This window comes from Opisthorchis viverrini, assembly GCF_000715545.1.
Source record: "Opisthorchis viverrini unplaced genomic scaffold opera_v5_200, whole genome shotgun sequence".
Taxonomy (NCBI): domain Eukaryota; kingdom Metazoa; phylum Platyhelminthes; class Trematoda; order Opisthorchiida; family Opisthorchiidae; genus Opisthorchis; species Opisthorchis viverrini.
Genome location: NW_008751855.1, coordinates 732,270 through 758,939, shown reverse-complemented (window position 1 = coordinate 758,939; position 26,670 = coordinate 732,270). Strand labels below are relative to the sequence as shown.

At 45.3% G+C, this 26,670-nt stretch overlaps 1 protein-coding gene across 1 annotated transcript in view; it reads right to left on the bottom strand.

The window, feature by feature from the left end:
* Positions 1 to 1,621: 1,621 nt before the first annotated feature.
* Positions 1,622 to 26,670, bottom strand: part of T265_08048 (hypothetical protein) — a gene marked incomplete at both ends in the record, with an annotated part of 30,072 nt that continues 5,023 nt past the window's right edge. The window contains 8 exons of the mRNA XM_009173742.1: positions 1,622 to 2,545; positions 3,528 to 3,656; positions 6,211 to 6,579; positions 10,757 to 10,952; positions 14,063 to 14,509; positions 16,081 to 16,496; positions 19,666 to 19,825; positions 20,491 to 20,644. Of these exons, the coding sequence (XP_009172006.1) occupies positions 2,420 to 2,545; positions 3,528 to 3,656; positions 6,211 to 6,579; positions 10,757 to 10,952; positions 14,063 to 14,509; positions 16,081 to 16,496; positions 19,666 to 19,825; positions 20,491 to 20,644 (1,997 nt within the window). The remainder of the gene's footprint in view (positions 2,546 to 3,527; positions 3,657 to 6,210; positions 6,580 to 10,756; positions 10,953 to 14,062; positions 14,510 to 16,080; positions 16,497 to 19,665; positions 19,826 to 20,490; positions 20,645 to 26,670) is intronic.

Below are 26,670 nucleotides of genomic sequence, written 5' to 3'. Positions count from 1 at the left end.
TCAATCCAAAACTACTGAACAGAGTGAACGATGACAATCTCACTGGAGCAAACAAAGTCCTCCAAAACAGAAGGTGCGCCATTTCGAGCTGAATGAAAATTGCCCGAATGCGTGAGACAAACGCCTCACTGATGGACGTAAATAACTTCATCCAACCGTTTACGAACTTGAGGGATTACGCCACAGTGACAGAAGACTATGGCCAAGGCACACAGCTTGATGCTTCTCAGTGGGAACACAGAAAAATGCTGCCAATTCCCACACTATCGAGAAACTACAAACAGCTCAGAAGGAATAGTTCACAAGAGTGGACCACTCATATTCAAAATTGTTACTCAAGGATTCAGAAAAAAGGCCAACATGTGATGTGAACTGCGTAATTAGAGGGTGAGTGGCACTATATCCAGTCTAAGTGCGAGGTGATCACACTGCTGGTCAGCCACTAGTAGCCAGCAGATCTAGTCTTCAACAACTAGCCGGAAGGTCACGCATTTGAATCCTCTGGAAGTTCGTGGGATACTCAGTGTTGATTATTCCCAGCAGGGACAAAATAGCTGCTCAATGCCAGACTTTTCCAGAGTCATTCCATTTCCAAACCGAAAATCCGATTGAACAACTCCCATATTTCCTCATACTTTCAACAGTCCTCTGTACAACACAAAAATCTCTTCGGCATTCACTGAACCACATTTTATTCGATCCTATTTGCCCGGAAGGAATTAGTGTCATAATGGTTCCTGGAGCGGCCATAATGAATATCCCAATTGTGCCGAAAGGTGGGCCTCGATTGAGGATCACGAAGAGACTTTGTCTTCTTCCTGCATATCACTGCCATCAAACCGGCCATAAGTCCATATGATTAAACAAAACTATCCGGTTACCAATGAGTACTCCGTCGATGTCACACGTCTCAAGCAGAACTGTTCGCACGACTAACCGTACACGAAGTGAAAAATGGCCAATGGTAAATGTGGTGGTCTGCTGAGAATAGCTGATAAGTTCGACGGTAGCGTTGCTCCCGTGACTACCGCAAAATGAAACTCGAACGGTTTGTCTAAACGGCCATTTACATGGTTGGCAATGAAGCCGGAAATTACGGATAGAACGGTGACACCACCCACAGAGATACTGTTCGATTGTTTACAGCTTACCGCACCTCACAGACATTGTTTCCAAAAAGTTACCGTCCGATCGAAGACAAATCTACGGAGAGTTCCTCTGATAGCACTGCCAGTTCGTGCCAAATAGGGGACTACGATGAACCTTGAAAAGGCGTGACAGATTGTTGTTGCACAGACCACAATGCAATTAGTCTCGTCCCAAATTTGTCTGCAAATGGTTAAAGTTATCGGGAGCATGAAGCGCTCACTCGATTGCAATCACGTGTGGTGGACCACTCAGAAAAACGAAGGTCACACCGAGCAGAGTCGAGAAGGAACGAACAAAAATGATCGCCTGTCTGTTAAGTTCATTGAACGACAGCGAATGAATAACAGAAACTGACTCTGCAGCGTGCACTCTTAGGTGGCCAGTCATTGTGTACGACCTCTAGATTTGCCACACCAGTTTGAGCATCGGTAACCTACACCTCTGCTTCGATTGTCATTTGACTAAGGAATCCTAGGCGTGTTTGCAAATACAAGGCAAACACATATACCGGCTTTATTTATACCAATTTAAGGGCAGAATCAAGCGTCTGAATACAATACAAAAGACGCAGGATAAGCTTAAGTCGGATATGAGGTAGTGTTTACACTTCCTCAAAAACACTTGTTTTTAGAAAGTATCACTGAAGATAATGAGAATGAACGGAGTTCGGGGACATCAAGGAAAAAGAAGAATGAGATAATAAACATCGTGGCTGAAGAGCATGTATAAAACAAAAAAACAAAAGACGTTGCTTTAAAAGCACAGCTAGGAAACCCGTCAAAAAGAACACAAACTTGGTTTCATGATCCGTCGGCAAAGGGAAAAGTACTATGAATGAACCGGCATAGTATTGTGTGAAGTAGTGATTAGCTAGATCAATGAAAAAAATAAATGCCAATATCTGAGTTTCGTGGAAGTATTGGCGACGGCGTGAACTTCATAGAAAAAAAAACAGAAAAAGCGACAACAGTCGGGAACTCGGGGAGGGGAATCGAAATGCAAAAGCAACTAGAACACCTGGCAGATCCCGATCTGGCAAGTAGTATTCTTAATGAGAAATGTAATGCTAACCGCATGACAGACTGTCCAGAAAAAGGACTGAAAGTGTGTAACTGTGTAACGCAGACACATCAGGAATGCAGTCTGTGGATCTGGACCGTAAGTCAGATGCGAACCAACCGCACTACAGGGAACGAAGTTACATTTACACCCTTGGCATCCATTGAAAGAAATAACAACAACAAAACATCTGAGATGAGATGGGTGTGAATTAAAAATAGACCGCGTGATCATGTGTTTTTGGAGAACGAAGGGCAAAGCTCTGTTTGAAATCGGTCAACTCCTTTGTTAATTTGAGCCGAGCGTAGAAACCCGAAAGCGAGCCGATGAAAAGTGTCTGAAATAAGTGAACGAAAGGTTAAGAGGGCGAAACCAATTTGGGGCATAATGGACTACTTCAAAGAAAAGTTCCTCGAATGGGCATCAATGACTCATCAAAGTTGTAAGGTAGTAAAACAAATCGGACAATCCGGCCTTCAACATAACAGCGAATAACTATTGACAATCAAATCTTAAGTGCCAGGTGAGTGAGACAGTAATTCAATAAACCACAGCAGTAAGTTGGCAACATCCTCTCGGATAAGATTCATGTTACGAAGCCGAGTATGCCGTTTGTTTCTGGGAACAGACAAGCGAGAAATCGCTGGCCTGAGATTTATATAGGTTCCAAGTTAGAATACAGCTAGACTCTTAAGATGGTCACAGAACGCCGTTGGACTTCATCGGAGCTCACCAGGGATCAGCTGGGTGATCCTTCGGCTACAACTACTAAACAGGATCGACCGTTCACGAGTGGTAAGGACCCAGCTCAGATAATAGGAATTAAATCCATCGGCTATGCCAGTATGACGGGCGGTATAACGGCGCCAGTATAACCGGTGTCTACAGGTCCCTCGGGTCAGCACTTGTAGCTTCGCCACAGGTCACGTGATTGATCTCTACATGCTCACCTGCTAAGTGATAATAATAGTGAAAAGCTGAGCGGTGCAGTTGTTTGACGAAATGGCTGTAAGCTTTTCAGATGACAATTTCAACTGACTACGGTAAAAAGGTTTGATTTGAATATTTCTAGGAAAATACTTCACCTGCCACCTTGAGAACAGTTCTATCAAGCGTGCAGCAGCTCCCTAAAAAAGTGACGGTAGCAAGACATCCGAGGTGATCAAGCGGCTAGTGGAGTAGTACAGTTCGTAAGAGAACCCTCCAGGTAGCAGGTATGCATTACAGACGAACTAAAATGTCAGTTGGTAATCGTCGTCGTCATCATAGGGCATTCAACCCAAAGCGACCGCATTAAACCATTGATACCAGCAACTTACTAGACCCATTAGGACGAAAATAGCTCCTCCGAGAGAGCAGGCGAACAAAGGGCCAATGAGGGCGACCTGGGAAAGGTGAAGAGATACCAGATTCAGTCGAAGGAAACGTTGTGTTGGAGAACCGTCGGACTGAGGGAACAAAAATCACTTTAGGAATCCTAGAAAGCTCTGGGTAGGGATTCGTCATAGCATACGTCAGTTGCCAGGAGTTACCACCAAAATTAATTCGGACTATAATCGTACATGCACACCCTGTGTGGTCCTTTAATAACACATGATAGAAGCTATTATACAATTTCTCGTTTTCTACCCGAAATTCGATCAGTCATCTGATGGAACTGGAATTACTCTGTTATTTTCCATATCGTTGTTGAGCAGTTCATCAGATCAGACACAACTGAGAAGCACACATTAGTCAAGAAAAATGCAACCAGAAAAGAACAAACGGGACGAAATATGGCTTCAAGAAATAAAATTGACTACTGGTTGATTAGCCTTGGTCCCAAGCCTTTGACCGCCTATTGAGATGACATTGCAAGTGCGTCGCGTCACTGGAAATGCACCAAGTAGTGTGTTTGTACACCTACTGGTAGCCGGCACACTGCAACCGACATATTTGTGCCGATTCTTTGACTGAAACAGTTGAAACCTCTTAACACTTCGGATCCACCGTTCTACCCATAGGTAAGGTCAAGGGTAAGTTAAAGACAAGATGTACGGTGCCAGACAAGTCAAGTCTTCCTTCAACTGGATGCTTTCCGGTGTAGAATGGAAATCAGCCTTCGAATGGACATTCGGGTCTTCCAATCTACTGTTTACCGTGACCCAATTTAAAGATTCGAGACCAAGCTATTTAAGGTTGAACTAGGCCTGCCGTTCTATCCCCTGTAAGAAGTAGCGCTGTCACCTTGGTAATGGCTACAAACGCGGTTTGTTACAGTCAGGTCCGAGGTCCATCGTTCGAGAGCTATGGGCTGACCTTGCTGCCAATCACGGCGCAAAGAACGCCGTATCTCGAGGAAGATATTGAGCCACCCTATCCGATAACAATATTTAACCGCCACAAAGATGAATATAATGGTTGAGTAGCCGGGACTTTGCCAAATTGGCGCGTAGGTTGGGTCTAATTCAGTAAACCACTCATGGTCGCAGAACAGAAAACAATGACTACTGTAAGTACGAAATATGCGCATTTGAACAAACACAGGCTATGCACACGTTTATAGTAATGTTTGGTGTGGCGCTCTTCGTTCGGACGTACAAACTGTGCCGTAATTTGTTGTGCATCTTGGGAAGAAAGTGACTGGATTAATTTCAGAGGGGTTTGGTAAACAATCGGTGGATTTATTGCTGGGCAACGTTTCGCTTTTGACACAAAAGCTTCGTCAGGACAATTAAGTAAGTAAGTAGGTTGATTGGGTTTTAAGGCAGTCGGGGAACCAACCCGTGAGATTCCTTATGACTAGTGACCTGATCAGTGCTGGGTGTTCAGTCTGATGTTCCTGTTTGTTGATTGGTGGGGATAACTAAGATTTACGATAGATTGGTTAGGGTGGAGGGGGTTCGTCTTTATGATGAACCCGGATTTTTTCGTCCCTGCTTCTTCAGTCTAGGACACCTTAATGGAAAATTCCTCTTGGGGTCGTTCACAGATTTCGTCCACCCATGTTCGTCCAAGGGTGCTGGGACAATGGATTGGGGATGGGGGTGGGGTGGTTAATTGGATCTAACACCACTTGGATTTTTGTACTTTTAGACCCAGGCGATTTCGCTGATAACTGCGCACCGCCTCGTGTCATCTCGCCTGATCTAAGACCGCTCTCCACACGTTTGCAAGTCTATCCCCTCTATTCTGTTCACACTAGGATGCTTGGCGATTCCCACCGCCTCGGGCACCAGTCGCTGTGGTGTGAATCTTAAACCCCGTCACAGGATGTCCACATTTTCTAAATCTATCCTATGCCCAGTGTCTAGAGCATGCCCTGCCATTGCTGAATCTTTGACTAACGCCTGGTATTCCTCTGCGTTTCTCGGTGGTTTGTTAATGGAACGCTTATGCTCACCGATTCTGGTGTGCAATTCCCTGGCTGTCTGACCTATATAAACCTTCGTACAGTCGTTACATTTTATTTTGTACACACAGTTCCTAGTTTTATCAACCAGAAGGCGATCCTTCAAATGCACCAACATCGAGCGTAAAGTTTTCCCCTTCTGGAAAGCTACTCTAATGTTAGCCGTATTCAGTACCCTTCTACTGACTTCAGATGTCCCTGTTTTGTATGGAATGACCGCTGTTCCGATTCACTCCTTGTTGAGCCTTGGTGTTGGCACCAATACCCGTCTTAGTTGCCGCTTAATTGAACCCACTGGGTATCCGCTATCTTGAAGTCGCTTTTTTACCTCAAGTTGTGCTGCCCTTCGGTCGACCTCCTCTGTACAGTGCTCTCACTCTTCTAAACATCGCTGAGGCTATGCTAGCATATAGTGCTTTTGGATGTGCAAGGGAGTAGTTCAAGACCGCATCGCTATCTGTTGATTTCCGGTATACAGTGGTTTTTAATTTCCCACCACTTTTGTGTGTCATGCAGTCAAGGAATGCTAGTGTACCCGATGTGAACTCGAGTTCCATTCTAAACTTAATGTGAGGGCCCAATGTGTTCAGATGTTGAAAGAATTCGTTCACCTCATCCCGCTTTATCACAACGAACGTGTCATCTACGTAACGCCAGAACACCCTTGGTGGACACACGAATCCATTTGAAGCTTTCTGTTCGAAGTCTTCCATGTACATGTTGGCCAAAATCGGGGGTATTGGTGATCCCATCGCTAGACCTTGTTCTTGAGAGTATATAATTGAGTCAAAAACAAAATGACTGAGGTTTGGGCATGCCTTTATGCCTTCGGCTATCTTGTCTACGGAGACTTGTGTTCGTTCTTGCAGCGTTGTGTCTGCCAGTAAAAGTCTTCTCGCTACTTCCACAGCGTCCGCTTTTGGGACGTTGGTATACATTGAGTTGACGTCAAAGCTGACCAGGACTTCATCTGGCTCTATCTGAAACCCAGCTACTTTTTTAGCAGTCATACGAATCTTGGATGTGTGTGGGTGACTTGCCGGCAAGTGGTTCAAGGATACCTGCTAGATATCTGGCTAGCTCATGTGGTGGTGAACCTATGCCATCCACTATTGGTCTTATGGGGACACCTTCCTTGTGAATTTTCGGTAACCAGTAAAGTTGTGAAACGATGACTTCCCAATCGGTCCCAAACATCTTCCAATTGATTGACTGGATTAATATTTGCACCGATATTCTTTCTATTGGTTGGACATGAGAAAAATAGTCCTAAAAGACTGAGCAGGAAATAAAATGATACTCAGCGTAGTGAAGGAATGGAAACCAAGGTCACACATCATCCATCTGAATAAAGAAACAGCCAACACAAAACAGACCGTTAAAAAGCCGGAAAATCAACAGGAAATAGTCCGCAATGATGGAACCTTGGTTATCAGTAAGGTGAGTGATGTCTGACCAAAGGACCAAATTCTGATGTGCCGATCATCAGGTTGCTCCGCGAAATCTTTGCGTAGATGGTCAACCGTCAAGCTAGCAATTGTCTAAGAGGTAGTAATCTGACGACAAACAATCAGGCAGTAGTGTGCTTCCCAAGATGTTTACACGTTCAGGGTATGCTAGACCACATGGAACCAAGGCTGGAATAGTTGACCTAATATATCTCACAGCATTTGTTTACGAACATTCTGCTGAATTCGATGACTGCTAATGTTCGGGCTTGATTTTTCACGTATCGTGCACTTACTGCGCAGCAGTATAAGTTGCTGATAACCGCTAAATTGATTGGAGCTGAAAAACCATGGTGAAAGGATGAATGAGCAAGTAACAATGTTGACATATTTGCATTACCTTCGCCTGAGTGGTCATTATGGCAGTTAAGCGGCACTGTCCATTATTGGTGTATTGCAGCCCGTGACTTCAATCAGTGACCGTTAAATTAACACATTTAAGTTAGTGAATGGGCAACAACACCAGAATCCCGCTTTAAAAGCAAACCAAATTTGTAGGTAGGGTTATCGTCCCCTAGGAGAGACCCCTGCCAACAAAAACCACCCCATTCTGATACCGCAAAATTTGCCACAAAACCGATGGAAATCGTAATGTCACCTCCAACTGCCTGTAGGAACCATTCTGTCTCTGTAGGAATAATTTCTTTTAAAAATCAGGATGTGAAATTCATTCGTTTAACTTCTTTTCCTTCTAACACTATTTAGACATCTGACCAATCATATGCAAACAAAATCGGCCCCAAAATACTTTGAGGGGGGAACTAAGTAACATCATTTTTTTGAGGAGACCGATCTATGCCACTTTTCGAAAAACCGCATCTTGAAACATACCAAACCTCACCATTCACGTGGAGCAGTCTCTATAAGTGAAAAATTAGTGTAGAAGTGACAGGGTCTCATGGGCATGACCAATTCGGAGTCAGACCATTGTATTTTGAGAACAGTACGCAAACTACTGACCCTTATGTAATCATATGCAGTAATTTAGCCAGAACGCACAGCACATAACATTACTGAGGACGTAATAGCGCCAACTTCATGTGAAAATAGTGTTGAAGTTCAGAGCTCTTCCGGAATTCACATATAAAACACTAGTTAATGACTTATTGAAATGAAGGCGACAGAAGAGGGGCGACTAACGCGAAAGCAGCATTCTATACATATCAGGCAAGACTGCGGTTCATATTCTGCTCAATCCACTAGTCGCTGGTATTCTGGAAGAAAATGTCCCTACACAGCAGCGCAGCTTCTAAAGTAAGGATGACGCAAGTTTTCCCCCAGACAAATTCAAGAGAAAGGCCGTGAACGAAACCAACCGTTCCATGGACTAGTTGTTGACTTCACCAAAGCACCATGGATCGTAATACGAAGATGTGACTGCCATTCATCAACCCCATCAAAGATTTTCACACCGTGATGAAGGCGTTCGAAACCGATGCTAGAGCGAATCAGGGTTGTTCTGATCCAGCCTTATTCATCCTTGTTCAACAATCATCTTTGGAGAGGCGTTCTGTCACTGTAAAACTGGCACACCGATTCAATACTGTTTGGATGGTTATTCGTTCAAATCGAAGCGTTTCTTGGACAAAACACTGCTGGTTGAGTCAAATTCTTGCGGACAACTATGCCTTATTTTTGTATTCTGAAGAGGAATTATAGCGGCTGATTACGACGTTCGGTTCGACGGTGACTCGCTTCGGACTAAATATGAACAGTTCCAAAAGGCTTCTGTAATCAGGCCGTACTGAGGGCCCAACACAACACCACGTATTCCGCTAAACTGTATTGAGATGGCGCGTGGCGCGGATGTCTGCTATCCTGTCAGCACACTATCCACATGCTTGATGCTTCATAGTGAAACAAACGCACCGATTGTAAAAGACAACACGGCATTTGGCCGCCTTAATAAGAGCGTCTGGAGGAATCGTCACTTGCGCACAAACACCAAGATTGCTGCGTATCTTACCTATAGTGTGGCAGCTGGATCTGTACACTACCCACATGGCATGTCCTTGACCGGTTTCACCTGGACTGTGAAAAATCCTTCAGAGGAAATGGAAGAACCGAATCGCAAATACTGTTGGAGTTGAATGCAACCTGGTGCGAAAACAGTTCTGCTGATGAGACAGCATGAAAAGAAAGACCGGAAATAGCGTCTCAAACATCTTTTCGATACAGAGACACCATTAGGGTACGTTTGGAAAACCGTAACGTCCACTCTATATCATAGGAGAACTCGAAAAGCGATAAGATAGGTGCAGAGCGGTTACCCAAGGGAACGTGAGCTCTATGACATCATCCATCGCAATCCTGCGAGACGAGAGGCATTCGGAAGGGGCTAAATATCTGCAGTACAGCCTCGGCAATTTAGGGATGAGGAACATTTAGACGCGCGTGCCTAATTGGGATTGGCCTTCTGAGTCATCAGCGTACTCACCAGTTCACCCGAACAATGTAACCACCCAGAAACAAGATGAGTTGGTTCTGTTCACCGAGTTTCTGCTCGTCCGACCCTACCATCTCAAGAATGACATCAGTAACCACAAGACTAATGTAATGTTGCCAGGTTATCCACAACTACCTCGTTGTGTTGGTGAATACCACTTGCATGATGTGATGCGTGGGAGGTTCGGTGCTACGTTGAAACTTAGAGATATTGACGGATTACGGTAGTGCTCCGATAACAAACCGATACCAGTCGTTGTATCACGTCTAGATCAGCCAATAGTTTGCAATAATCCTCTGAACATTCGTCTACCGATCTTATTTTCTCGGGTCCAATTTGGCATCGAGGGCTTCTGTGCAACACCACACCGGACTCAAGCTAAACAGTTTGTGAACCTCGTACTATTCGAAGGCGTCTAGTGATTTGGCCACTGCTGACTGACAAATCCAATTCGGATGGGAGACATTCCCGCAATTCACTGTAATTCATCACCCTAACATGAGCTCAAGGTTACCCAGCTGTGCTCACACTAGAATAACGCTCTGATCACATCAGGACTATTGCATAATGCATTAAAATGGATCCGCTACTTATGATATCGTAGTTTCACAATAGCTTTTGTGAACTGTATTCTCCTCGTAAATCGTGGAGATTCCATTAATAGTATTTTGTCAGCTTCCTGCATGTTTCGTCCTCCAATAGTACAGTAAACGTATGAAGACAGGTAGAATATACCAACCTATGTAACACCTTTTCTTCACGATCTCCAACCAGCTAACCACAAAGCTACTGACAGGGGGAAGAACTGTAATAGGCGGCGATGACGCAACAAAGTTTATCGCTGTCCGCGGAGAACATGCATACGAAGTGAGGAACCCATGCACTCGCTGTTAACAGCTGCCCGGTTGTTCCGGTGTTTCCAAAAACTAGATGTTCACTACGTCCCCCCTCCGCAGTTACAAGACCACAAAATATGTCAATGGCAATCGAGACTGATATAAATTTAGTGATGTGACTTTCGTCCACATCCGTTCAACCTTTCGTTGTCGGCACAGCCTGAAGAATTCCGATTTACCTATTGTTCAACAATCAGCAGTGAAGAATGCACGACGAGTGGGGGATCCTGTTAGATAGATGGAAATCAAAGAACATTCGGTAATCAGTGAACAGTCGTAGTTAGCATTCCCGATCAGATCGACTTACTTCATCGCAGAATGCCGCAAAACCCTCCAAGCTTGTGATTGCCTCACGATAATTAAGAGAGGAATCGTATTGCCAAGGTTTCACATAGATACCTTGTAGATGAAAATAGCAAGGAAAGGTTAGAGATATGTTTTTGTGGTAAGCTGTTGTGTTGGTAAGTTGCGGTGGTATAGGATGGTCAAATAAAGTATGCAATCTACGACTGCTTTTGAAGTTCGAAAAAGGCAATGTAACCATGACCTGAAAAGACAGACAGCACAGTTACGGTTGTGTCAACAACCAATGCTTGGAATGACTAACAGTTCTACTATAGCTACCAGAACTACTCCACGACGAAAAAAAAATGGAGTGAAAAATAGGTTCTATTTTTATGCAATACGTCACGGGGAGCAATAGGCACTCGTGAATAGATCGCTTGAATTAATGGTATTCGGGAGAAATAACTCACCCTCGATAGATGAACTGATCACACTGCACAGGTTGCGCTGGCTTGGCCACGTGCTGCGTATGCCAGTCGACCGAATTCCTCGAAGGGCTCTTTTCGCACAACCACGTGAAGGGTGGAAGAGAGCCAGAGGCGGTCAGACAATGACTTGGCAGAGAAGTGTGAGGGCCATTACCAGCAAACTTAGCTGCGCTGGTAATTACCGTCTTCCTGGATGGGGACCCCGAGACGGGCCACATCAATGGCTGGAGACATTATCAGACATGGCCCAGTCGCGCCCTCAATGGCGCTCGTGTATCAAAGCTATTGCCTTCAATGCATAGCTCCTTTTCCACCCCCCCACTTGACAGCCCACTGACAGTGCTGGATTTATGCACCAACTTACCAGCTCGCGCCTGTAATGCGCAGCTACCTACCCCCTCCCCCAAATCATCGGTGAACGAAACTGCGGCAGCTGCAACCACTGTACGACGAGTACGCGGTTATTACAGCTGACAATGATGATGATGATGAGTAAGTGATGATATAAATCAAATCAGTCAAAATGGGTTTAAAGACAGCTGCTCTCCGTCTACAACACAGACTGTCGCTAATTCCGGTAATGGACCAGAGGAATGGAAACGAGAAAATCATGACTGATCCTTAGCTTTTGCCCCAGCTTGACTAAACAATAACTATCATTAAGTTCCTCCTCTTAATTTCGTTCTCCTCCATCCCATCATATCTTACGTTCATTTCTATTCCAGAAAATCGAGCCAAAAACTAAAGGTCACATGAACTTCCAGGTCGTGAACCGGCGACGACTTGAAACCCGAAGGGTATGTCTTCTTACCATAGCTGAAAAACCTTTATCATTTCCTAGATTGCTCACCCCGTTGTGCGCAGTCGATCGTTAGTTAAGTTGTAAAGTCACAGGAAGACCCACTCTTGTCCCATTAATTTATATCCGACCTCTAGGTTTCTGCAGCCTTAGTGAACACGAAATCGAAAGCATGGAAACGGATTGGAGGGTAGTTAGACGTATCCCATGCATGTCCGAACAGTCCCTAAGATGTTGAGTGACTCGTGAATGGGCTAGTTCCAGCCACTCCACTGATTTAACTGCTCTACCATTTTCCAATAAATCGTGTAATCATAACCACTTCCATATCACCAGAGGAGACTGATCAATTTGGAAAAGGGAAACAAAAAATAGCAACCACCAGTTTGAGTGTGCATCGATTCTGATTGCTACGATTGTGGGGAAACAATCATATGTACAGAATAAAGTTGATAAAGCAGACAATAAGTGATGTGCGCTGGTTCATTCCGTTTGCTGATCCAATGGGGCTAAGACGCACATGGTTGACATCACACGCCAAACCACCAAATGGCTTCCAGGTAAACCAATTGACATTAGTCGTAATCTCTTTGATAAGTAGAAAAAGGATTATAAACTATTTCACGTCCTGGAAGACTCCCTATCGTTTTAAATGGAAATATTGAAGGAAGGCTATTGGGTTCGTTTCCGTAAAACACTCGTTATAGCAGGAAGTACCAATTTATTAAAATCCAACAGGTCAAGGTGGATGGAATCAAGTAGGTCGGAAGTCAGACAAGGGACAAGAACAGTGTCCTCATCAAGGTCAAATAAGTCAATAATGATGTCACACCTTTTCGAAAAAGTTTGGTGACAATCGGTAGATTTATTGCTGGGCAACGTTTCGCTTTTGACACAAAATCTTCGTCAGGCCAAGTGACTAGGTTCCGAGGTTGGTCAAAAGCGAAACGTTGCCCAGCAACAAATCTACCGATTGTCACCAAACTTTTTCGAAAACGATGACCACCCAATCGGTTCAAAGTATTTTTCACGTGATTGAACAAACCGCACACCTATTTGTACGAAATTTAAATAGGGAAGCGATTAAATAGCAGTTGGCGGCCGAACCAGTCTGATTCACACCGTCCGGTATAGAACCACAGAATGCAGCTTCCCACAGGAACCTGATCGAGCAATTTACGTCATTTGTGCTGCCAAAAGTAATACCACTGGGTATCAAGGGTGATGTTCACCAGGCTAAAATAAAACTTGGATTGTTGTGTGGTGGCGAGACACGACTTCTGTGAACGAATGATCGGGTTTGGACCACCAATGTCTCGGGAGTGTTGCTGGTATCGGATGACTTAAAGAAATTGGAAAAAGAGGCTATCAGAGGACAAGTTATTCACCAGTTACTTCAGGTCCCGGAAAACACCCGGCACCATCAGCTCGTCCACGAATGCCGAAACATCTACCGAGACGAGTGTTGTTCTCCGGGACTTCTTCGGAATGACGCGCATGACTTGGCAGAAAGGCGAGAGAGATTAAGAAGATTATGGGTAGTGTTGGTGCGGTTTGCATTCCAGGATGGGGTCTCCGTGACCCCTCCTCGTGCGCTTGGCTGGAGGCATCGTAGGAAATGATAGCCGACCAATGTTAGTGCTGTCAGTTTTCTTTCAGAGTGTCCGATTGAGCGCATCTCAGAATGCATCGGAAGGAATCTCGGAATACTCATGTCAGGCTAGCGCCAGGACCCTCCTTCATTAACTCACCTATTTTTTTCACTTGAGGGCTTTAAATATAGCTAAATAAGCGTTGTGGTTGTACTGCAGTGAAGCATCAGTATCGCCTCTGATGTTGCTGACTCTGTTGATCATCATAATGAGGATCGAACATTAAACTTCTAGTCTAACACAACTGATAAGTCGGTATTGCGGTAATCAGTTCCGTAAATACAGGCTGCATGGTACAGTCCGAGTACGCTCGCCGGGTATATGGGTTGACAAATCAGAAAAAGGAATGATACTCATCGAAAGGCAATAAGACCTCAAAAGACTAGCACGTACCGTAATTAGTTAAGTTGAACACATAACGAAACCCGGGACTGTAAATGCGACTGGAATACGGCCCTGGGGAGTACGGCACACCGCGCTCATCGACCAACGGTAATTCGTACCGCCGCCGCTCCAGATCTGGTGGCAAGAATCCGACACCTGAGCGACCCGCAGTACCCGGATAGTAGTAGGCCAGGCGCGATACATAGGTATCCTCAACAATTTCGTTACGCCGACGCAGTTCTTCGAAGGTGGGCGCCACCCGGCCGTCCGGTCCGGGCCTCCTGGCCCCTGGTCCATGCCACACGTCAGCTAATTCGGTTGCACATATGGAGTTGAACATGATCCAACAGAACGTCGGGACGACGAGGAAGACCAGAAACACCAGCCACACAACAACTGCCACATAGGTGATTGTCATGAACTGGTGGAGAGTAAGTGTAGCTGTTGAATGACTATAGATATCACTCAAGTACTTGCACATTATTCGAACAAATTTACACATACATACTTAACCTACGGTGTAATTCACTTGTCAACCGCCCAAACGTTACTCCATGTCGATTCCAGCAATAACGTTTATTTAAATACGATACCCCAAAAGTACTGACAATGGCAATGAAATGGCAAGAGAATCCGGACGAGAAGCTCGAATGCCTGAAAGGATGTTTTTGGTGCACTAAGCGAAACGTGATTCCAAAAACAAGGTGGTAATTTTAATTCGTTTGTGTGAGCCGTGTTGTGAAGCCACACAAAGCTGAAGTTTCGCACTGAACACGAGGACTCTAGAGTATAGTACACTGAAAACGATAGGAATTCTGTCAGTTCGGCTTCTTGGATTCCAATGGCAATCTTTGCTGGGCAACGTTTCGCTTTTGACACAAAATCTTCGTCAGGCCAAGTGACTAGGTTCCGAGGTTGGTCAAAAGCGAAACGTTGCCCAGCAACAAATCTACCGATTGTCACCAAACTTTTTCGAAAACGATGACCACCCAATCGGTTCAAAGTATTTTTCACGTGATTGAACAAACCGCACACCTATTTGTACGAAATTTAAATAGGGAAGCGATTAAATAGCAGTTGGCGGCCGAACCAGTCTGATTCACACCGTCCGGTATAGAACCACAGAATGCAGCTTCCCACAGGAACCTGATCGAGCAATTTACGTCATTTGTGCTGCCAAAAGTAATACCACTGGGTATCAAGGGTGATGTTCACCAGGCTAAAATAAAACTTGGATTGTTGTGTGGTGGCGAGACACGACTTCTGTGAACGAATGATCGGGTTTGGACCACCAATGTCTCTGTTGCTTTGCTGGTATCGGATGACTTAAAGAAATTGGAAAAAGAGGCTATCAGAGGACAAGTTATTCACCAGTTACTTCAGGTCCCACACCCGGCACGGCACCATCAGCTCGTCCACGAATGCCGAAACATCTACCGAGACGAGTGTTGTTCTCCGGGACTTCTTCGGAATGACGCGCATGACTTGGCAGAAAGGCGAGAGAGATTAAGAAGATTATGGGTAGTGTTGGTGCGGTTTGCATTCCAGGATGGGGTCTCCGTGACCCCTCCTCGTGCGCTTGGCTGGAGGCATCGTAGGAAATGATAGCCGACCAATGTTAGTGCTGTCAGTTTTCTTTCAGAGTGTCCGATTGAGCGCATCTCAGAATGCATCGGAAGGAATCTCGGAATACTCATGTCAGGCTAGCGCCAGGACCCTCCTTCATTAACTCACCTATTTTTTCACTTGAGGGCTTTAAATATAGCTAAATAAGCGTTGTGGTTGTACTGCAGTGAAGCATCAGTATCGCCTCTGATGTTGCTGACTCTGTTGATCATCATAATGAGGATCGAACATTAAACTTCTAGTCTAACACAACTGATAAGTCGGTATTGCGGTAATCAGTTCCGTAAATACAGGCTGCATGGTACAGTCCGAGTACGCTCGCCGGGTATATGGGTTGACAAATCAGAAAAAGGAATGATACTCATCGAAAGGCAATAAGACCTCAAAAGACTAGCACGTACCGTAATTAGTTAAGTTGAACACATAACGAAACCCGGGACTGTAAATGCGACTGGAATACGGCCCTGGGGAGTACGGCACACCGCGCTCATCGACCAACGGTAATTCGTACCGCCGCCGCTCCAGATCTGGTGGCAAGAATCCGACACCTGAGCGACCCGCAGTACCCGGATAGTAGTAGGCCAGGCGCGATACATAGGTATCCTCAACAATTTCGTTACGCCGACGCAGTTCTTCGAAGGTGGGCGCCACCCGGCCGTCCGGTCCGGGCCTCCTGGCCCCTGGTCCATGCCACACGTCAGCTAATTCGGTTGCACATATGGAGTTGAACATGATCCAACAGAACGTCGGGACGACGAGGAAGACCAGAAACACCAGCCACACAACAACTGCCACATAGGTGATTGTCATGAACTGGTGGAGAGTAAGTGTAGCTGTTGAATGACTATAGATATCACTCAAGTACTTGCACATTATTCGAACAAATTTACACATACATACTTAACCTACGGTGTAATTCACTTGTCAACCGCCCAAACGTTACTCCATGTCGATTCCAGCAATAACGTTTATTTAAATACGATACCCCAAAAGTACTGACAATGGCAATGAAATGGCAAGAGAATCCGGACGAGAAGCTCGAATGCCTGAAAGGATGTTTTTGGTGCACTAAGCGAAACGTGATTCCAAAAACAAGGTGGTAATTTTAATTCGTTTGTGTGAGCCGTGTTGTGAAGCCACACAAAGCTGAAGTTTCGCACTGAACACGAGGACTCTAGAGTATAGTACACTGAAAACGATAGGAATTCTGTCAGTTCGGCTTCTTGGATTCCAATGGCAATCTGTTGTTCACTGAACCCCAAGACATAATCACTTACGTGGACCCAACGGCAGCACTCTGACTTACGTGGACCCAACGGTCAACAGCACTCTGGCATTATACTGTGGCAATGACTTTGTATATCGTTCGTATTGAGGGCAACATATAAAGGGTTTGACCGTTGAAGTGCAACGCACTGTCGCAAGTGATGAAAACTTTCAGGAAAACTCGCAGTGTAAGTTGTTTAAAAGTACAGCATAAGGAGTACACTGAGACAAACACAGTTTCGGTATCTTTGGAAAAGTGACACTTCCCAGACCTTGAAAGTTCAGTTGAACGAAAGCTTATACGTCAGGAGTATATCCCGTCAGTCTAAGACAATTTGCAACATTCTCTGTTTCGTTACGAAATCGATGCGCACTGGATGATCCACAGATGAGGCTGCTTTTCATGCGTAAAACACAGTAAGTAAAAAAACATGGCTAGAGCAATAAAATAGATTGGGGCCAACAGAGGTATGACCAGATAACGGTAGGGAAATAGTGCCCATGGTGTTCTCAAAAAAGGTTAACGTACAATAAGTTACTTCCATGTACTCACTGAAAAAAAACTAGCAGCCAACTTAATGGATCGAAGTGACATCACCCAAGCACGAGTCCACTATGCCTTCCTGGGCTTCAAATCATTATTCTTATGACTGTCTCCTGTTTGAGGTAAGTCAGTTCATGGAGACATCATACAAGCAGTTTCCTAACATCGTCTAACTGTTTCGGCTAGACAGTTCAGGCCTCCGAGCATTTGTGTGTGATATGGGGGAAGAACTGCGGAAGAGAATCAGTCACATTGATTCTGGGTCTTTGAGTAACTACACACAATCGTCAATGGGTATCGCCTAGAAACTATGGTCTTCAGCCTCCCCAACTAACCACTGACAAGGGCGAGTAGCCATTTAGAATCACCAGATGAAAACAAGTACTTGGTGAGGACAGATGATAGCAAGCCGCTCCACTATAGAATGGTAGTCCAGTTAATCAGAAGCACAAACCATAATAGTGTTTGTTTTCAAAAGGGAAAGCCTGCTGTCACTTGCCCGATCAGCCACAACGTTGTGTCACGTAAGACCTAATGACTCAAACTGACAGTCACCCCTCAATCCGGAGGAAAAGTACACACGATTTTTATGTTCTAAGTCCACGCATGCATTAGGACTTGCTTGGTGGACACTGTATCCAACATTCTGTGTGCTTTTTCACAATGTGCAGGTTTCTTGCAATGCGAAACAAGTCTATTATACAGAGGATAAAGTTGTGGTTGCAAGAGTTATCAAACCATGGATACAGATGAGGTTTAGCGGTTTGGTGCTACGAAATATACACCGAAAAACCTCGACAACCAGCCAGCTCGTTGAAAAACGGTTCCAGCGTTTGGAGCCAGCAGACTTGATTTACTTGAAGTCCGAAAGGGCGCAAACGTAAATCAACAGCTTCGTGGTACAGAAGAAGCCGATGTCCTAATTGCTTTATTAGACAGATTCGAGTTAAATACGAAACTCCCTTCCTCTCCACTGACAAAAATCTGCAACTATTAACCTAGCTGAGTCATTGTCGTTCAGCTGTAACGCCTTTTCGGTGCCTAGCTGCCATACCATCCGAAGGAAGCACAAGGGGTGGAATACTGCCAGGTTACCCAAGCCCAGACAAGGGAAATCGAGAGGCAGAGGTCGGGTTCGAACTACGGACCTTCCAGTGAGTGAATTCGCCCTCCAACCACTTGAGCCACCTCGCCCCATCCTACCTAAGTAAATAGCGTCAAAGATTTTAGAGACTGATACTGGCTAGTGGACCTGTGGTGGCTAAAGCGAAGGTTTTGCCCTGTGGCAACCGAAAGTACACGGACAGGGGTCATCTAACGTGTTATTGCCAGTTCTACACAAGTTACGCCAATGGTAGAGAGGGTCGACTTCGCGGTCGAATGAACTGAAGGTGGTGAGTACGTCCGCAGTAATTGGGTGGCAAAACGGTGACTGAGTATTTGACAAAATCTATGCCCATTCTTCCAGTAAAATCGTATGGCTTAAGCCACGTGGCCATATAGAACGGGCTAGGTGATCCTAGTGAGCGCCAACAGGGAATTCGCAGGAACGGTGTTTCAAATACGACTATGTACGGAATAACCGAAACGGTCCGACGTGCCCAGAGGTAGCTTAAATTCATTCGAGTGCGTGCAAAAATGTGATGACGGAATAGGTACGGAATAGTCACCATATTCCTTATCCTTTTTATGTGCCTCAGAGGAACGTGGGTGGTCTGGAACAGAAGACGTAAAAGACCGCAGACAATCAAAATATTTAAATTCGGTCGCAAAAGACTTGAAATGTGGGCTCATTCTGTCCTGTAACAACATCAGCTCTTGGGCTGGTTCGAACTTTTAATTTCCAAAGCTGTTAAGACAGTACGTTGGCATGATACCATCAAGTGAACGGAAAAGTGAGCAGTACGTTTCGTGGGACATCATCCTTGGGCGATTTGCATCGGTTTACCTTGAGGAAGAGGATAGAAATACGGACAGACAATCCACATTCTAAAGCTTATCAGAGTGATTTATTAAGCAGAAAACACCGATCCACGAACCGCACACAAACCAGGAAGTCAATAGCAACTGGAGGAAATGCCGACAGAAAGACTGTGTAAACAAAACGATCGATTATGTAGATAAGACGCGCCGAGAAATCTAGCAAAAGCGAGCGAAAAAATTAAACGTTACCATAACGGCCGAGACACGCCCGCCCATAGTGAATCGATCTCCACGATAAATCCTGCCCCGTGTTGCATTAGTTACAAGTACGGAAAAAATGACCACAAGCAGTGCCAACCAGATAGCCAATGCTCCAAAAACGACTGCGGTAATACGCAAGTATTGTAATCTGAAAATAGATAAGTAGACATAGTTAGGGATTTAACCAAAATGGAAGAAACTATGACACCTAAAGCGGCAGTTAGTTCAACTGGTGATCTCACAGTGTCGACGTGGTCACACCTTTCGACTCCGGACAACGATCTGGATTTCTCAATAACTTAAAAACTATCAGGCTGTCGGTGGATGGAACCCATTACGGATGTGTCCACAAATTCACCCAACTCAAAGAAACCAAACACTATTCTGCACGGTACTCACTGAACAACAGTTTACAGAACTTTTTAAGTGATCGACAGTATCCCCTCGAAAAGAATTGACAACACCCCAAGTTGTAAGAACAAATTTGCAACGAAAATTCAGTCCAATAGTCCAGTGTCACGCTTGGACGATCGGTTTGAAATGTGGCATTCCTAACAAAAACTAAAGAGGAATCCGTTTTTTTTCAGGACCAGTCACAAAGAATCCTCGTAAACTAAGGTGTTGTAGTTTTGCTTTGACCGGCCATAGCTGAATTCGGGGACTTAAACAGTTCAACTAGCACAAAACTGACCACCAGGTGCATATATAGAAATACAGAAGGGTATGCTAATTCAGCAACTCTGAAACAGTTGACATGACGACCATGATATCACCTGACGAGAAAATGATGAAGATAACCGAGAAAAGACTCACGAATAGACCGGAAAGAAGTTATGTCGAAAATACACGTCAAGTTTTGACATGCCGTAGTGAAGCGAACCACACAGGACTCCACCGCCCACAAAGACTAGAATGAATCCAATCACGGAATTGTACGGTACACGACCAAGGCAGCTTCCTTTGCCCTCTGAAACACACAACAAAAGCGGTTTGAAGGGTCGCCCGAACACATAAGAATTATGAAGAAAAGGAGCGAACAGTACAAGATTACTGAAATCCGTGGAACTACATATAAAGAACAGTTTAACGGGTAAAATATGCTCGTATGATTATGTCGTTGGAGTACCAACACACTGCAGAAAATGAAAATACTAACAGCTGTGTATAAATACATTAGTGTGACTGTTTTATTCATACAAGGGGGCGGATAAGGAATGAGGTCGTTATATTGGCCTATCTGTTCAAGGGCTTAACATCATACTTTCCAAGGAGAACAAGAACGACTAGGGTCGCCCAGAAGCCATCGGAGATAAAGGGCTACAAAGGTGGGAAAGTTCATACGATTAACAAATTCTGGATCCAGTCTGCTTAACCTTTGAACGTAATTCTCCATAGACATTGTAGATGAAGTCATAGAGGATTCGGATGTGACGGTGGTACACAACTCACGTCTAGCTGATATGCAAGTGCTGAAAATGCGACGGCATGTCACACCTCCACTTCTGGGTTTGCGCCCACATGCTAATTCCTACAGACACATTGTTATAGTCTTCCAAAGGCAATGCTAGCTTTCGATACTCGCGAGTTCAACTCGTTATCAACCATCTGACTAGTGATTAGAGTGCTGCAGAGAAACCAGAAATCCGAATAAAAAGGGTATCCCGACACCGTTAGCCCATTTATCTGGAAAATCGTGGTGCTCCCTCCGGGGACAGGAGATAAAAGTTCTAAAAATACTTATGTTTCGGAAGGAATGGAAATCTGATATTCAGTGCTGCAACCCAGGTTCAGAGTGTGCCGATGGAGCACGTCGTCGGGAAGAACAGAGACAAAAGGATCTTCAAATAATGTAGCATTCCTTTGGTCAGAAAATCAACGCCATTACCATCTACAGCATAACGTTAGTGTTGAAGATTAATACTCCGCTGCCGTACAACCATGATTTATTCGGAAGTCTCGTTTTGATGGAGCGAATGAAAATGGATAAAGAAGCGTACCACAGTCACTCCTGGATGCCTACAGCACCAAACACTCATTCAAACACGGGATGGAAATTGACAACATAGACGCCACCGACGTCGATTAGCAGTCATGTTTCCAACCAGGAGCAGTGGGGATCACAGTCCCCATTATGGAAGGCGAGTCGCACCGACAGGACTCAAACTTTTCGTAATCTATTTCACGTCCCTCTGCCAGGTCAAATGTTGGCCACCAATCTGCTTCCACCACTCTGAATAGGACACGGAAAACAGTACTCCCTTTGGCAAACGATGGTTAAGCATGCCCTAACCAACGCAGCTTCTGATGCTAGACACATTCGTCGGCAGAAGTCCCCGCTGCACAACCGAACACTTGCTTTCGGCTTTGTCGACTCTAAACAACACGAGCTATGGTTCTGAGACAACGAACAGTGAACACTTGTCTCAGTTCAGCAGCTCAAACAGGCCAAGTCTCAGCTACACAACAAAACAGCCGTACCGTAGCCCGATACACACGTCCCTTGGGATTCAGAGACATACCGCTCAAATCAGCAGACGTAACCTAAAACTTGCAGATTTGCGCACTGACCTCATCTGTCATACCACAATCAAAATTAATACAACTACCACGATACCTAAAACGCTCCTTGGGCTATAAGTGGAGTGTTCAATGACTGTATGTCCGGGAGCACGACCTTACACTTTTAGAGTGCAAAGTGCATAGAAACGGATGGGATGACTGGTCAGTTCTTCCAAAAACACCTGCACCTTCTACTCCTGTTCGGAGATAAGAATGATGTCGTCTGCATATTCCAGATCGACAAGGCTTTCGTCGGAGGCTATTTGAACACCAGGGTTTTGAAGACCTGCATGGTTTGTCTTATCATTCGTCCATCACGAAATGAAATAGGAATGGAATGGATACTCCTAACAGACACTACTTTGTGTATGGAAGCTTTTGGAGAGTTTTTCGTATACTCTCACACCCTGTGGCTAGAAAGAGCTTTTAAGTGAATACGTGACCATCGGGATGACGGTGGATAACCAAGCGTTCAGAATTTCGGAAAGCTCCCGCACGTATTGCTCTTTGCTGACGACTGCAACTGGGCCGTAACGCAGCCTTGTTCGATTCCCGTATCAATGATGAAATCTACAGAAGTAATTCATCATCATCACCCTCGACAACAAAACACCAGCGTTCGAACACTGATGCATCGCTGCCATACAAACATGATTTATTTGAAAACCTAATTGTGAAATAAGAACAAAGATAGATTGAAAAGTGAATTAGTGCAAGCTTACCACAATCATTCCGAGGTACCCAGACCTCCGAACACTCACTCAGACGTAAGTTAACAAGTCCGAGAAGTAGCCTTTATTCCAGAATGATAAATTTACTTGGGCAGCCTACCTTCCATAATGCCCTGTGTTCACCAAACCAAAGCACCATTGTTAAGCCAGCGAATAAGAAATATGGCAGTTGGATATGTTCATGGAATTTCTCCGGAATCCACTATTTCCCTGGAATGACGTTCATCCGGTTCACCAGAACACAAGCTAAGGTTTTGTCTGCCTAACGTCTGCTTCCTTTCTTTAATTAGAACACAACTGTGTTAGGCCCTGTATATTTATGGGGCATCCTCGGTTTTCGATACTGACCGGGGAAGACGCATAGCTACCTTTTAATTCCGGACCTGGGACTAATATCGAGTTTTTACTCACGGTGTGTATTATTATTATTCTTGTGGCGAGATGGCTCAGCGGCCAGAGCACGAATTTACTGACGGAAGGCTCGTGGTTCGAATCCAACTTTCTCTGTCTAGACTTGAACAACCTGGCAGTATCCCAGCCCTCGTGCTTCCTTCGGATGTCATGGTAACTAGGCCCCCAAAGGGTGTTGCAGCTGAATGATCACCATATATTTTTTGTTATTACTCTTCATGATGAGTATGTCGTTTTAACGACTCGTTCCTTGACACTCGCTTCGCTTTTGTGCAAATGAAGACCGCGCGAACGAACATACAAAGCCGTAGTGAGTCGCATGCGTGCGTTTCAACGTACATATTCAATTATTCTTTGCTATTAGATTCATAAATCATCATCATCATAATCGACAGCATGACATCAGTGTTCAACACCGATGCTTCACTGCCGTACAACCATGATTTATTTGAAAGCCTTATTGTGAAGAAAAGAGTAAAGGTGGACGGGGAAGGTACTTAGTGCTAGCTTACCATAATCATTCCGAGGTGCCTACGCCTCCAGACATCCACTCAGGCAATCTGGATAGAAACCGACAACAAGAACGCCACTGACATCGGTTGGCAGCCATACCTTGTGGTGTCTCCAACCAGACACAGTGAGGATCACGCGGTTCCCATCCTGGAACCGAGTAGCACCGACAGCACCAAAGCGTTTCGTGATTTTCTTCATACTCCTCTGCCAGGTCAAGGGTTGGCCACCTCTCTGTTTACGCCACTCTGAGTTGGGCATGGAAAACAGCACTCTCTTCGGCAAACGATGGTTCGGCATACGTAACACATGTCCCAACCAACGCAGTTTCTGGTGCTGGACACATTCTTCAATGGAAGTGCCCTTTACACAACCGAAAACTAGCTTTCTAACTGCCGCGTTACGGATTCGCCGACACCAACTCACACGAGCTATGGTTCTGAGACAACGATTGTCGAACACCTGAAGACGCCTCAGTTGCGCTGGTCGAATAGGCCAACAACAAAACAGCCCGCACTGTAGCTTGATACACACGTCCCTTCAGATTCAAGGATAAATCATTCTGTCGCCATAGGTGTCTCAAGTAAGAAAACGCGGCCCGAGCCTTGCAGATTCGTGCATTCACCTCATCTGTCACGCTACAATCAGAACTAGTACAACTTCCAAGATACGTAAAACGCTCCACAACTTCCATTACCTCTCTCTGGATTGTAAGTGGCGTGTTCAGTGACTGCACGACTCCAGATCGACAAGATTTTCTTCACAGGCTATTTGAACACAAGGGTTTTGGAGGCCCTCCAGAGTTCGTCTCATTATTTCATCGATCACGAAGTCAAAAAAAGAATGGAGAGAGTGTGTATCACTGACGGATACCGCTTTGCGTACGGAAGCTTTTGGAGAGCTCTCCGTACACTCTCACACGTCCGGAAGTCTGTGAATACAAAGAACGTATTATGTTCACAAACTTCCGGGGCATTCCTTGGTAGGCAAGCGTCTCAAGAAGAACAGACCGATCAACCGAGTCGAATTCGCCTCGGAAATCCAGGAATATTAGAATTGTGGGTCACTTATACGCATGGCGTTGTTCTAGCACCTGACAAAGTGTGAAGATTTAGTCAACGCAACCCCTAACAGGCCGGAATCCCGCTTGCTGCTCTCGAGTCACTATCTCACGAGCCACCGTAAGGCGATGAAGCACAATTGACGCCAACAGTCTCGTTACGACCGGGGTCAAGCTGACCCCCTTGTGGTTACCACACACACTACGCGTCCGTTTTCTGAAAACGGGCATTATCACCTATTCTCCTCAGTTGTCTGGGACAGACACCGTTTCCCAAGTGCAAGCAAACATATCAGACAAGCGCTGACTGAGGACTTCAACCCGTATTTGAACAGTGGGGATGGAAGGTCATCCGGACCAGGAGCTCGGTGGCGCCTGAGAGAACATATGCAGTCGTAAACTTCCGAGGCTCTAGGTGGTTCCACGTCTACCGTCCAGGGCTCTACTTCATCTGTGGGCTCTAGGTGAGTACCGGCTGGTGGCCACAACAGTTGTTATTCGAAGTATTCAGCCCACCGGTCGAGGCGTTCTTCATTATTCAAGATGGTCCTTCCACTCTGATGCTTGATGGTTTCACCCACAGGTGGTTTCCGGGGACCGGTCGCAAAGATCAACTGAAATAATCTTCGGGCAATACCGGCTTCCTGCGCCCACCATACTCCACGGTCGGATCGCAGGCTCACTTTCACTTGACGTCTGATAACTCTTCGCATCGGGTTATGTTCGGGACCGGCTGGGATACTTCTTCGAGATTTAAGTAGTGCCACCGTTCGGTCTGATATCCAGTGCTTGGGTTGGGTCGCGCCACAGGCGAAATTCCCAGCACTATGCAAGGAGATGGCGATCTCGTCCCAGTATGATCCATAAATCCTGGGGCATATACCAAACAGTATTGGCGAGGACAGCAGTTAGTTACAACAGTTAGCAGTATCTGCAGACACTGGATTTTTGGTCTAGACTTCTTTCAATGCGCCAAAGAAATCCTTGTCAAGACGGCAATCTGCGTACGACTGAGAGATGGACCAAGTGGTTAGAGCGCGAATTTACTGTCCGAAAGGTCCGTGGTTCAAACCCGACCTCTAACTCTCGACTTTCCCTGTCTAGGCTTGGGCAACCTGGCAGTATCCCAGCCCTCGTGTGGCATGGCAGCTAGGCATCGAAAGGGTGCTACAGCTGAACGTACGACTGAGATTCATCATTGGGTTTCATTTTTGTGCTTTGTTACGTGGGATCGCTTGCAGTCTGATATTATTTTGAGGCTGTAAAGTTCGGCAGGTTCTTTAGCGCTTCACTGAAGGCTGTGAACTTCTCAGGCAAAAACAGTCATTCCTTCCGTGTCGTGTCGATTTCTTCGAGTATCCGGCTGTCTCAAACCCAGCTCCATACATATTTTCACTGTGATCCACTCTTCATACGGCGAGCCACATATAGTGAATTCCTCCAATCTCTTGTGTAACATCTGGAATCTCACCAGACTTGCCGAGTCCTTTAATTCAGTGATATACAGGATATCGCACATCGTTCAGTTGTAACATCCTTTGGGTGCCTAGCTGCCATGCCACCAGAAGGGAGCACGAGGGTTGGGATAGTGCCAGGTTGCCAAAACCTAGACCTTGGCGAAGCACAAGCCCTGTTGAATAACCTGACCGCCATCATACCATCATTTGGCATGCGCCTTGCACCTTCAAAGTGCAAAGTCCTGCTTCAGAACGTGCCATCTGC